The sequence below is a fragment of the Lagopus muta genome, chromosome 7 (assembly GCF_023343835.1).
Source record: "Lagopus muta isolate bLagMut1 chromosome 7, bLagMut1 primary, whole genome shotgun sequence".
NCBI classification, from domain to species: Eukaryota; Metazoa; Chordata; class Aves; order Galliformes; family Phasianidae; genus Lagopus; species Lagopus muta.
The window spans coordinates 32,454,951-32,468,887 of NC_064439.1; the positions used below are offsets into that span (position 1 = coordinate 32,454,951).

At 41.4% G+C, this 13,937-nt stretch overlaps 1 protein-coding gene across 1 annotated transcript in view; it reads right to left on the reverse strand.

Moving 5' to 3' along the window:
* Window positions 1-2,653, reverse strand: part of HIBADH (3-hydroxyisobutyrate dehydrogenase) — an 80,823-nt gene extending 78,170 nt beyond the window's left edge. Inside the window, exon 1 of the mRNA XM_048951333.1 lies at window positions 2,519-2,653. Coding sequence (XP_048807290.1) covers window positions 2,519-2,600 — 82 coding nt within the window. The 5' untranslated portion in view covers window positions 2,601-2,653. The remainder of the gene's footprint in view (window positions 1-2,518) is intronic.
* Between the last annotated feature and the right edge of the window lie 11,284 nt (window positions 2,654-13,937).

Consider the following 13,937-nt stretch of genomic DNA (forward strand, 5'->3'; position numbering starts at 1 on the left):
GCCTCTGTAAAGGCTTGCTGATGAGAAACAGACACACTATCTTCTAAGTGTCAGTATTCTTACATCTTACATTTTTCTTATCTGTAGGTATAACTCATTAAATGTTTGTTAATGTAATAAAGGCAAAAACAGGTACTAAGTATTTTCATCTAAAAAGAACATAAAGTGTACACTTGATCTCTTAACTAAGTAATGTGCTGGGGTTTACAGCAGTAGGTCTTTCAGTTGTAATCCTTGTTTAGTAATTAATGCTTCTCTGCACCAGAGCATGGAATCACCCCACAGTTCATACTCAGCTAGTGCATCAACAGAAGTGTTATTAAACTGTTCAGTTAAATGGGTTCCTTTTACTCATCCAAAGCTGTTGGCAATGACATTTGCACTCTCTAGTAGTGTATCACTTCTTTGATGAACAGCTCCCTCAGATGATGCATTTCTTTCACCTGTAAATCTCTGTCTCTCAGCCACAAACATCCCTCTTCCTTCATCCCTACTAGCAGTCCTCAGGAAGGATTTATCTACACCTAGCCCAAAAAAGTGCTTTAAGATCATGAACACCCTCTCCAAGAAGCACCTTTGTCAGCAACATCACAAGACAATACCTTCTCCATCAACTATCCAGTTTGCCAATACACAAACATACATAAACAAGGTGTCTTCATCTATTTCCTCCCAGAAGATTTAAGTCTCTAGTATGTACAGAAGAAACAACCCACCGCGGTTTGTTGTCCAAAAGCAATTAACAAACTAAGGAACATTCTGTAAGTGAATGGCAAGAAACCAGTGACAAAGCTGTTATATTGGACATGCTATGCTGTGTTGGACAGATTCGTCAGAGTGGACAGAGCTCCTTCTCTGTCATGGTGTTTCACTCAGAACAATGCTCATTGAAATCCCTAATCAAAATACAACTTCTAGTCTACTGAAAGTCAAAGAAAAGGGTTGCAAATCTAATAAAGACATTAGATATGAGGATACCTAGACATGTAACAGTGTGATAGAGCTTAGCGGATAAGAAAGCTTAATGCTCTTCATCCCATAAACAGTTTTCAGAGTCAGAAGGACTTTCAGTGCAGTCACTACTAAGACAATAGCTTAAATACTGTGGGTGAATATTTGTTCTGTGGGAGATACCAGAAAGACATGATTTCTCCTTATAGTCAGTTTCTTGATCAGGTTTTTCGGTCAATGACAAACTGTATTTTTCAACTTAAAGAGTCAGTGTGGTGGTTTTGGTTGCTTTCTGCAGCTGCGCTCACCACCAATCATCTTCATGTGTGCTGCGTTCCTAACATGAAACATGGCGACCAGGATATTGATCAGGATGGGATGTCAAAGCTCTTATGCAGATATTCCTGATGACTATCATATACAGAAAATTCAAAATGCATTGGAAGCTGTTGCTACAAAAATGGCAGTATCACTAAAGATACTAAATGCACAAGCAGGAATCTTGTATTTAACTTTACTAGCACATGACCAATACACCTGCTGCACATGAGCTATTACCTGGCATAAGATCAGAGCTGCAACCATGAAGAAAAATCATGCATTAGGAACAGAGATAAAATTGAGCAAGATAACACTGAAAGCTAATTTCAAAATTAAGTGTCAAACACTTTTCATTGATCTTTTTAAAGGAGGTTTGAGGCCAAATCAGAATTTAAAAACTTACTTTAAAGTAATGATCTGAGTAATTCCCGAATCTCTTTAAGTGCCATGATTTTAAAAGCATATACCACACAAAATAACATATATCTTCCATTTTACTACTTGAAAAGTCTTCACCTACTAGTCTATTGGGAGCCTAACATGACATATGTGAGCTGCTACTGATATTGGCTGGTTACATCACTTCCAAAATGACACTGAAAACGCTGCTGAGGGAATGCTTTCAGTTATCTGCTTCAGCGGGTAAAACTGTGTGGCTGTTTTCAAGGCTCAGAGAAGGAAAAGATTTGGGCACCCGCTCTGCCAGAGCATTCCTCTTCCCCTAGCACTGAAAGGACACTGAAACGCATCTTTTCCCTTCACCACCAATTTAGCACTTGTGGAGCTCTCACGGGAAAAAGTGCTGCTGGGTCTGCCTTCAGGTAAGGGAAATAACTTGGTGCAATGATTAAGACGGCTAAACAGAACAGATCCAGATCGCTGGTACCGTTAACGTGTCAGTGGTTACGCAAAGAACACGAGTGTTCTCTCACTCTCCACGCATGCTATTTGAAGAAAAAGAGACAGAACACCGATGCAGCGAGGCCACTCCGAGCCCCTGAGGCGACCTTCGCACATCTGGGCAGCGGGCTCCGCGCGGCCGCACTGCGCCGTGAACAGCCCCGCCGCGCTCCCGGGGGTTCCATCCCCTCGGCCGCCGCTCGGCGGGGCGACGCGGGGCCCGCGCGGCGCGGAGCCGCCCGTGACAGCGCGGGGATCGGCGGCGCTGCCCGGCCGAGCCCCGAGCCAGGCCCGGCCTGCCCGCCGCCCGTGTCAGCGCGGAGCCGCGGGGAGGACGGGTCCTTACCCATCGCCGCGCGAGCGGCACGCACCCCCCGGTGCCAGCGCCACCAGCCCGCCGGTCCCCCGAGCACCACAGCCGCGGCCATGCTGCACCCCGGCGCCGAGTGACCTCCGGCCAACCGCCACCCTCCCCGGCACCTCCCCGCCCGACCCCGCCGCCGCCCCGCGAGCGGCAGCCGCGGCAGCCAACCACGGCCGGCGCACGGCGAAGCGCGGCCCGTGGCGGCGCAGACTCCTCCCCGTGACCGCCCGGCTCCGCCCGCCGCTCGATGACGGCCGCGCCGTGCCTGCTGCGCGCTGTTAGCTCTCCTCGGCCGGTGCCAGGAGCGGAGCGGGGCGGGGGCCGGGCAGGGGTAGCGCAGCTGGCGGTGGTAACTCAACTCCGCTGCCCTCGGCGGCGTTCCAGCGCTTCTCGCCGCTGCCTTCTGTGCCAAGGCCATTCCCTGAAGAGAGGGAGCGGGCCGCGCTGTGGCAGTGGGCCGCGGAGGCGTTTGCCTTTCCCCGGGGCAGGGCCGGCAGCCAAACGAGTGGGGCCTCCCCAGGCCCGCGGCTGTGGGGTGGCCTGTGAGAGTCTCCCGAGGCGGGGCCCGGGTTTTGTGGTGGGTAGGGTGTTCTTTGAGGCTGAGGCGACAAACGGTTTTGTGTGGGCCATTGCTTGTCCCTGTAACATGAAAACGGTCTGGTGTTCACGGTACCCTGGCTGTGATGAGAAAGGCCTTTTCCTCATCTGAGTGCAAGACAGGTGCTGGCATTCGTCATATAAAAATTAAATTTGGAAAAGGCTGCTGGTCTTTTCTGGGCATCTAGTGTGACCATCTACCCATTGTCACCATGCCCACTGAACCATGTCCCTCAGTGCCACATCTACATGTTTCTTGAACATGTTCATGGGTGATTGCTTAACCACCTCCCTGGACAGCCTGTTCCAATGCTTGAACACTCTCTCTGATCTTTTTTTTTTTCCTGACATCCAACCTGAATCTCCCCTTGTCCAACTTAAAGCCTCTACATCTCATTCTGTTGCTGTTACCTGATACAAGAGGCTGACCCCCACCTCTCTACAGTCTCCTTTCAGGCTGTTGTAGAGGATGGTAAGGTCTGAGCCTCCTTCAGACAAACAATCCCAGTTCCCTCACATACTCCCCATAAGACTTCTGCTCCAGGCTTCTCACAACTTTGTTCCCTTTCTCTGGACACTGTCCAGGGCCTCGATGTCTTTATTGTAGTGTGAGTCCCAAAACTGAATACAGTACTCAAGGTGTGGCCTCATCAGTGCTGAATACAGAGGGATGATCACATCCCTACTCCTGCTGATTATACTAACTGTCATACAAGCCAGGATGCCATTGGCCTTCTTAGCAATCTGGGCACACAGCTGGCTCATGTTCAGCTGGCAGTCAACTAACACTCCCAGATCTTTCTCCTCCATTCAGCTTCATGACCAGATTCACTGCGTTGTGATCCCAAGAGCAGTTCCAGAAGGACTGACCACCATCAGTTAGCAAACAACTAGTGAGAACTGTGCTGTGTGTCTGCAGTGTAGGATCCAAAGGGGCCTGGAGGTCTACAGACCGTGTGGGGAAAGTCCCAGACTGGGTGCAAGGGAGCAGAGCTGGGCTCTAAGGGTGAGCAGGATAGAGCTGTGCAGCTGATGCATCTCTGTCTCATGAACAGAACAGCTACTCTCTTTTCTGGAAGGCAAAACTTGCCTTAGTTTGTTGTGGTGCCACTGTAGAGGAGCGTTGGGTATTCCTTTAGTCATTAGGGTATTTGTACTGTGTCAGAGGGTGTTGTGTTTTTCTTTTTTTTTTTGTAGCTGTTCCCTGAGGAATGTAGTTATCAGGAGACCTCAGGTCTCACAAAGTCAGGTATTCACTCAGTTATGTGTTAGTACAGAAAGAATAAGCTCTCTCTCCCTACATAAATACACACTTGGCTCTTCTGTCAGTATCACAGTGTATATTTGTATACTTGCCCCTATAAAACAGTGGATGATACACAGTTAAATTAATGCAGCTCAACATAAAGGCATCTTGTGGGCAGGAAACAAGGTTGTGGTTATACAATTGCTTTAATCTGGCATGTGTCACCACTCCACAGGCTGATCTCATGCCTTCACTCAGTTGCTGCTTCCTACAGCTAAGGCATGGGAAAGAGACAGAAAAACAGAAACTCTTTAACTTGCTAGCACTTTGCAAATAATTTGAAGCTCCAGAGACTCATATATGCCAGTATTTTCATAAGCTCACTTGTTTCTTCCAGCGTGCCATTTGAAGAGTGCCAAGTGAATGAAGCTACTGAGCTATGTTTACTTATTTCCTCAGTGGTGATGAGGCTAACAAACATCTTAGCAGAAATTCTGTTGAGATGAGGTGTGATTCCCCATCAATATAGCTATGCTGGCAGAAATCTGTACTAGTCCAAATAAGGTCTTTGAAAGTCATTAAAACCTAAATTTTACACACAATCACATGTAAATTTTACTCAGCTTGTTAATGTGGTTTTTACCTTCCTGCCTGATTCTTCACTGCCTTGCAATTTTAGAGTAATTTATCTTTTTCCAGTTGGCTGCAGACTCCTACTAGAGCTGAACTGAGTTAGAAAACGATTGATTTGATCTTCTGGTGGGTGGGGATCAAGCAAGCAGAATCTACTGATATCACTCATTGTGGTAGTCACACACAGAATTTTAATTCTCATTACAAGACACAGCTTTGCCTGAACAGCTGCATATTCCTAGAACTTTATCATGTCCAAGAGGATTTTATTTATATAGGTATATGAGATTCGTACTAGCAAAATATAAATACAGCACAATCATTTCCAAACATAGCATGAGAAACTGCAAAAAGGAGAGTCCTGAAGCTAAAAGTGTAGCAGACTGAGGCTTACATTGCTTTGCCAGCACACCTGTGAATAAACTCTATTGTCCATTGACATGTACGCTCTTATCTTACTGTGCTTTTTACATTGCTTTTATACAGAACATGATTTTATAGATGACAAAATACAAGAAATTTGATTAATCTCTGCTCACACACTGAGCAGTGATACAACTTATACTTTAGAACTTCTAAGATAGATACTATGAGAAGAACACATTTGTAGTACTAGATAGTACGGACTAAATATTGCAGAACACTTATAAGAAAACAGACTGAAATGAAATCTATGAAATCTAGCTGCTTTTTTTCCCCCTCCAAAATGCCCTCCAGTGATGTTTGAACTTTTAGCAGCCATAAAGTTGGCTCATTTTGTTAAAAATAATTATGCCTTTCATAAAAGTTTATCTCATTATAAATTAAGCCTTGCTAGTTAACTTTATTTTGTGTGTTTCTTATGTCTTTCCCAACCTGATCACATTCTTTCCATGCAAAATGAAGAAAAAAGTCTTTGTTAAGATTGAGATATTTTTAAGTAAATAGCCATGAAAGCTTTTACTTATAATAAAACACAGGATAAAAATGTTCTGGTTTTTTTTTTGTTTTTTTTTTTTTTTTTTTTTTGTAAAGCAGCAGTATCTCCTTACTCACACCTACTTAAGAGAGTATTTCATAAAGATTTGTATGAGATGATTTCTTAAATTGTCAACTAGTTAAAATGCAGATAAACAAATTATTGTTTGTACAGTTTATTTCTACAAATTAAAGAATAGCTTTCCCATATGTTAAAATGTGGATATGTTCCTCATTTGGGTGCATAAAAGCCCTACTTTTTAAAGTAAAATGCTTGAAATTTTAATATGAGGAAAGTCTAAAATTGCCTATAAAAATAAATTCATTAGATATTTCAAAATATCTTGAAGTGCCAAAAAAGCTTTCCAGAAATCAGCGATTGCTCTACAAACATGCCACAAAGGGGAACTGTTAACAAGTGTTACTTTGCCAGTGGTAGGAAGATTGCCAACATTTAATTGGCTTTAAAGTTTTGTTCTATCAATGGTGTATTGTATCTTAAAAGCATTAATACCAACCTTATGATTTAGGCATGAAATGGGACTTCAAAATATCTGACTGACTATGGAAGGAAGGAAGGATTTTCTAAAGGCAAACTAGCCAGTCTCCTTGTTACTCTACTATTAGAAAATAGTTCCTTTTTTAACACAGCAAAAAGGGTATCATAAAAATAAATCATATGTGAGAATGACGAATAGTAAATATGTAACCTGTATGTATCTGTTTTCATCAGTAGATCGATGTTATAGTGCTTTATCAAAAAGAGTATGAATGCCATTACAGAAACTGATCTGTTGGCTGCCAGATCAATCTAAGTCAGCCTTGCTCCGCAAACCTAGGTGGATCCCAGAGGCTCTTCTCTCTCTCAAGATCATTGAGGCTCCCAGTGTTACACAACCCATCAGTGACAGCAAAGGGAAAGAAAATAGAACTTTCTTGATTGTCCTTATCATATTAATCATGCCATTATTTCCATGTTCATTAAGCCACATTACCTTGCTATTATTAATGCATAGTTGCCATTATCATCTTGCTTTGTAGACTGATATGGGCTCATTTCTGCAGAATCCTGAGAAATGCAGAGGAAAAGATATGGTGCCTTGATACTGCACAGTATGGTACGCTGCTGTCATCTCAGAGTCTTACATCATCAAAAACTTCTGTGTACTTACATCACACCCAAAGGATGCTAAATCAAGACCTTTGTGTTTTAGTGACTGACATGTATTTCTTCTGAAAAAAATGTGTGTAGGCCTTTAGATGTGCTCCATGGTATTTGTGACATTGTAACATACAAGTTAAAATATTAGAACTGGCAGAGCACTTACAATACAGAAGGCAGATGCTATTTATACACTGGTAGTGTTCTTGTTGATACATCATGCCCACTAAGGTCTAGGATGTGTAAAGAAATAAGTAAAAAGAAACCAATGTAAAGAAGGCTACTTTGCATGTTTTTTGTGTTGAAAATATGGCCATCTCAGTTTGTTTCTAGATCTAATATTAAAAGGCAAAATACACATAAAGAATTTTAAAAAATGGGATATTTATTGTGTATTTTTGGTAATGTACATTTTCTTGCCTTTAAGGATGTGTTCACCTTAATGAGAAACTCTTAAAGGCAAAGGGAATTGTCAAATTATGCTGAAGGTTTCTAGATCAGCTTTCAGAGCCTGCCCCTGACATAACTGCATTCATGTGGGATAATTACTGTTAATCTCAAATATTTAAGTTTCCATCACTTTAGGGAGATTGCCTTTTTTAGGACATTGACTTTTCCAGTTACCCAGAATGGTAACTATGCACTGTGTTTACTTAATTTAGCAAGTTATGTATTCTGGAGCAGTATGTAGTCCAGTAATTAACCATGAACTGAGTATGTGCAGTATTCTGAATATTGCATATATATATATATTTGTGTATATATATATATATATGTATATATATATATATATATATATAGGAAAGCACATTCCAGACTTCTGTAAAACATTGCCCTGGGGAAACACTCACACTTTTTTTTGTATGAAGAATTCTTGCCTGTTTTGTCAGGAGCATTCCTCCTGTTGTCTGGAATTGAGTTGTATCTCATTTGGATGTCAGCTGAATGCAGAATGCATAGGTTAATATAAGTACATACGTACCAGTGCATACGTACTTGCAGTATTTAATACCAAGGTCAGTTAAATACTATAGGCAATTTGTTTTCATTTTTATGCTTTAACTGTTAATCTTTGTGTACAGTAGCTTATTTTTACATGCTTATTTCACATGGCAAATAAATGCAATGAAGAGGATGACTTTGGTTCAGATTTAGATGAACAGTTAAGGAAAAAAATTCCAAAATAAATATTGCTACATGTGACAAATAGCTAGTATCGATCATACTTGATTTTGACCACCGCATGCAGTGCATCACATACAGTACCCATTGGTTTACTGCCCTCCAACTGTCATTCAATGCCCTTCTGTCATTTATGGGGTATTGACATTGGAAAAGAAAATGAACATGGTGGGACAACATGGAAAAGTGATGTGGAAAAGCAACACAGTTGGTGTGTTGATGATCTCAAACTTAAGGGTCCCAATTGAGGAAGTCTGCATGTAAAACAGAAAAAGTATGAAAAACATAAAAAAAAACCCAGAAAAGTTTTGTCCAACCAGCATACGTATATACCAGTATTCAAATTTCAGATTTCCATTACTCTGATAAAATCCTGAATTAACCCCATCATAACATAAAGAGCAATATTAGCAATTACTTATTCCTTGGGCCTTCCTACACAAAAGTACCAAGAGGAGAGGAGAGGAGAGGAGAGGAGAGGAGAGGAGAGGAGAGGAGAGGAGAGGAGAGGAGAGCAGAGCAGAGCAGAGCAGAGCAGAGCAGAGCAGAGCAGAGCAGAGCAGAGCAGAGAAGAGAAGAGAAGAGAAGAGAAGAGAAGAGAAGAGAAGAGAAGAGAAGAGAAGAGAAGAGAAGAGAAGAGAAGAGGGAAGGTTTCAGGGACACCTCATTGTGGTCTTCCAATACTTGAAAGGAGCTTATAATCAGAAGGGAGAACTGACTTTTTATATGGTCTGGTAGGACTCCTTTGTGGCCATGGGGTCATGGACAAGGACAAGGGGGAATGGATTTAAACTAAGAGAGGAGAGACTTAGATGTTTGGGGGAGCAGGAACTGGGAGGGTTTTCTGCTGAAGGACCTGCCTGCCCTGGGACACTGAATGACTGTGGCCTCTCTCTTTTGCAGTTTCTGACACCTTCTGCGTACTGCAGCATTTGTGAGGGAACAGCTTCCCGATCTCAGCTCTCTCCAGCCGACCACACAGTCTGGGGCCATGGTGCCATCAGACTGGACTGTCCTGTTTGTAGGCACAGTCAGGACGATATTGCCTACATGACTCCCCTGTCTTCACCAGCTTTGCTACAGCTGTGAGCTCTGGTGGGCAAAGAAGAAGCCAAATTGTGCTGTATGTGAGCACGAAATAAAGACCATCTGATACTAGATCTGAATCTGGACAATGATTATGCCATGTCCCACAGCCCACAGCACGCTCCAGTGATGGCTTGCAGGATATGCAGGGGCCTGCAGAGCTGGTGCTTATGGCTCCTGAGCACAACTTCCCACTTGAGGTCTGGGCTGTCTTTTTCCAAGAATGCCCAGGAGACCTCGAAGCCTTGCTCCAGTGGCTCCAAGAAGACATTGAGAGAATCTGCAGTGACAAGTGGTGGGAGGTGCTTGCAGGATGGAGTGCTGCTGTGAGCTTCCTTTGTCCATACAGGCCCCTGTAGGCCCTGAAGCAGAAGGCCTGCAGCAGCCCCCAGGACTCGCCCCCACCCCTCAGGAGGTGGCTCTTCTGGTTCCCCATTGTGCAAGACGAGTTAAGCAGGCAGCAAAAAGATTCACATAAATTTAATGACTATCAGACACCAAGGGGCACTTTTGATTTAAGTTGGCCCTCAGTCCTCAAAAGAGCTCAGTTTTCTAGACTGCATTTAACCTGGGATCTACATTTATTTGGATGCATGATACTTCCAGAACATAACATACAGTTAGCAGAAACAAACCAAAACAAGACTTTTAAAATTTGAGAATATCATTAAAGAGAAGAAGAAGAAAACAAAAAATAAAAAGGTGATTTACAACGTATCTGCTAACCGATGTATCAGAAGGTCATACTTTTGGGAAAGCCTTCATACTGATCAACTGCTTTCTCACATAACAACAGTATGCAGATGTTTGCAGCCAGCACACATTCTTTTGTGTGAATTTCTGCCCACAGCATGTGTTATCGCCAAGAAGCCCCTTTATAAATTTTTAGGTGTTTGAACAACTCCTCACAAGAGTGAATTGCCATTCTATCAAAGGCCACAAATTATGATTTAGAATTTACACATAGCACTAAGCCTGATTATCTACTGCTTGGTTACTAACACATAGTTACTACATAAAAAAAGGAAAAGAAATTGTACAGCTAATGTAAGAGGTATTGGCCAATTTATTTAAGGCTCACAGCGTGCTTCATCTGTCTTCACTGTGATATGAATTCCAGTAGAGCAGAGTCACAAGAGTATCGGTCACCAAAACAATAGCAACACTGTAAAAGTCAGAATTATAGTGTCAGTGTTCTGCCCACTAATCCCCTCAAAAACAAAACAAAACAAAACAAAACAAAACAAAAGAGAAAAAAGAGGGGGAAGTGTTTTGCATTCCTAAAATAAGAGAAGTCAAACCTTTTGTTAGTGAACAACTTAATAAAGAAGTAATTTCATTTTTGTTGTCTGAGCTGGGAGATAAAATATGTATATACATTACAAAGAGATGTTGAGTAACCAGAAGCAACCTGTTAAATTCAGTTAAGAAATGCACGTAACAGTTTTCTGATAAAATATACAGTACTAAGCTAAAACTTGGCTATGATATTAACCCTAATATCAATAGTAACAAACAGTACTGCTAATAATACTATTAGTAATTAATATCACTGATTAAAAATGAATCTACTCTGGACTCCTGGAGTACAACTAAATATAATTGAAATGCAAATCTGGTCTGCTGTGTCTGCCTTTTGATATCTGGCCGAATATAGGAAAAGATGCACAAGAAAAACCACCATGACCAGTTTCCAAAATCCAGAGTTGTTGATTCAGAGAAACTGGAATTTTCTGAGTTTTCCTCAGTATTAGTGCTTCTGTAAAATGGACACGGTATGCCTGCTTATATACACCAACTGAAGCTTTGATTGAAAAATAAGATGGACAAAGAAATATTTTCCATAATGGATTTGTTTGAAAGAAAAATACTTTTTGAATGGTCTGTTTTTTTCCCCCCTAGTAACGCATTATCTTCACTGAACATGAAATCAAGCTGTGGTTTGTTATTATTAAAAATGAACATAGCTGTATCATTATCAGTAGAGGATACATAATCCTATTATCATTTTACTTGATAAGCAGTGACAATGTTGTGTTCGTAACAGCCTCCAGAGATATAATAAATCTAGCCAGGGAATGTCAGCCTGGTCCAAGACAGATTAAATTTAGGGAACTGGAATATAGTTCCCAGTAAACAAACACTTCGAGGCCAGGAGGTCATACTCACTCAGCTGTACTTCATAAGCCCTATTGGAAATAACTTTCATACCATCACTGAGTATATTTCATGCTACCTAATAATACTGAAGGCCAAGCACTGTTGAGTTAGAAATGATTTCTTGGTTAAATATTGAGTGTAAAATTATCAAGAAACAATATGTAAGTGGCAACTCAGTATAATGTTAGACATTCAGAGGGTGCAATTCATGAGATTTCCTCTTCTGTGGGGAAAAAAACTAATCCCACTCTAAAGCTTGAGGAAATTCCCATTGCCAAATGAGCTGGATTTGGCTCTGCATGACTGTGAATAATATAGAACCAACTAAGGTTAGCTATACTTAATGCAGAAGAGTATTAGGAAGAATATACAGCCAAGGAACTCTCTCATGGCAGTTGACTAATTGCCGCAGAGTGGGGACTGCAAGTCAGCAAAGGTCTGGGAAGGAGAGAGAAAACTGCATACTGAATTTGCTTTTGGCATTTCTTCTGAGAGAAAAAAATGCCTGGATTTTGACAGTCCTAAAATAAATACATATCAATGCGCTGCTTAATATGGATAAAGATTCCAAAAAACTTTTAAGATCAGCGGTGCTTTTTGGTGCTTTTTGGAGGGACTTGCAGACCTCGATGGCCTTGCTTCAGGAAGTGGTGTACTTCTGAGAGGCCACGTGCCATCAGAAGATGCTACTGACAAGCACAGGCAGGGCTGAATGGTAGACTTCAACTGACATTTTAATAAAGCCTCAAAGAGTCCCCATTAGCACAAACACTGTATATTCAGGATGTGGATATACAGACTGAATGCTGCGATAGTATGAAATACATTTTAAAAACAGATTCTAACTATGGTGTTTGTACACAAAACACTATTTACAGGCCCAGAAAATTCTTGCCATATAATAAACCAAAGCCATATGTCATGGCTGTGACGTTAATGTATGTTTAAAAGACAAATAGTTGTTACCCATGTTAATATTGCAAGGTACATTTTGATTGAAAGAGCCAGTTCTGAAACACAAGAAGCAGCAACTGCACTCTGGCCAAAACTGCTAACTTTGCTACCTTACAATATAAAGTACTTATTAATGAAAAAGAAGGTCATTTGCTAATATACGTGCCTTCTTGTAGAACACTGCAGAAATGTAAACACTGCACTATTGTTTTTATAATCCTTATACAAGGAAGATCATTGCAAAGTGAGAAAAGATATGAAAATTTTTCAAAAATGGGCTGTGGTAAAATAGCCTGCGTTTCTAAGTGAAATTGTGCTTGATGAAATAAAACCAGAAAAACTGGATTACTTTCTGTATACAAATTTGCACAGAAAATCCACTATATTCTAATCTGTACAATGTTAATAGGCAGAAGGACAGTCAGGAAGATGAATTAAACACCAATTATAATTTCTGTTCTGCATTTCCTAGTATTTGATTTGCACAAAATGTATGTTAAAAGTTACTATTTTTGCACAGAATGTGAGAATTCTTTACATCAGAATTAAGAACTCCAGCAGCAGGAGGATTCCAGATCTGTTGGATGTTTCCTGTACAGATAGGAATACAGCAGGTTTAGACCATTCTCCAAAGCAAAGTGGGGCTACAGAGAAAAGCAGGGCTGGCTGTCTCAAGTCCCAGGTCAGGCACAGCATCACTCAGATATCCTTATATCTTTTGAGAAAAATATATACTATTAGAAGAAAACAGGAGAGCTGTCAGGCTCCTTACAGATAGAGCCTGTACAGCCACTCCTGCATGGTGTCAGTGATGGCAGTCAGCACAGAGGGGACCTGGAACGGTATACAAACAGCATGCTTGTATGGCTAAGGGAAGTGTCTTTCTCTTCTCCATCCTCAGGGCTGAGGGCTTTGCCCGAGGGATAAGAGCTTAGAAATCTCCTTGCTTGTTTGTTTCCAGCCACAGGCAGTTTTCCTGCCTCTGAAAACAAAATGTTGGTCATTTGGGAGCTTCCTATTACTTTAGGATGGCAAAGATAAAAGGCTGGGAGAAACAGTAAATCTACCAAAGCACGCAAAGCAAAAGTATTTACCTGTTTTATATCTGTTAAGATTTAAGTGACACCTACTTAGTGGTCATGTACATGCAGCTCTGTGTGTGCTCGTAAGAGGTACGCCAAAGGCAAAAAAAAAAAACCAACAAAACCCCCAAAAACCCAAACCCAACCTGCTAACATCATAAATAAGAAATGAAACACTCCCCCAGACCTGGGTCTCCAGTGCACATATAGTAATTACACACCAGAGAGTAAAGCCTCAGTGTGTGCAAGTATTTAATTTGTTATTTGCATTTATTAAAAACATTCCTTTTCACTTTAACAATACAGTAACCCAATAGTGAAATAGCAGCAATTCAAATGCAG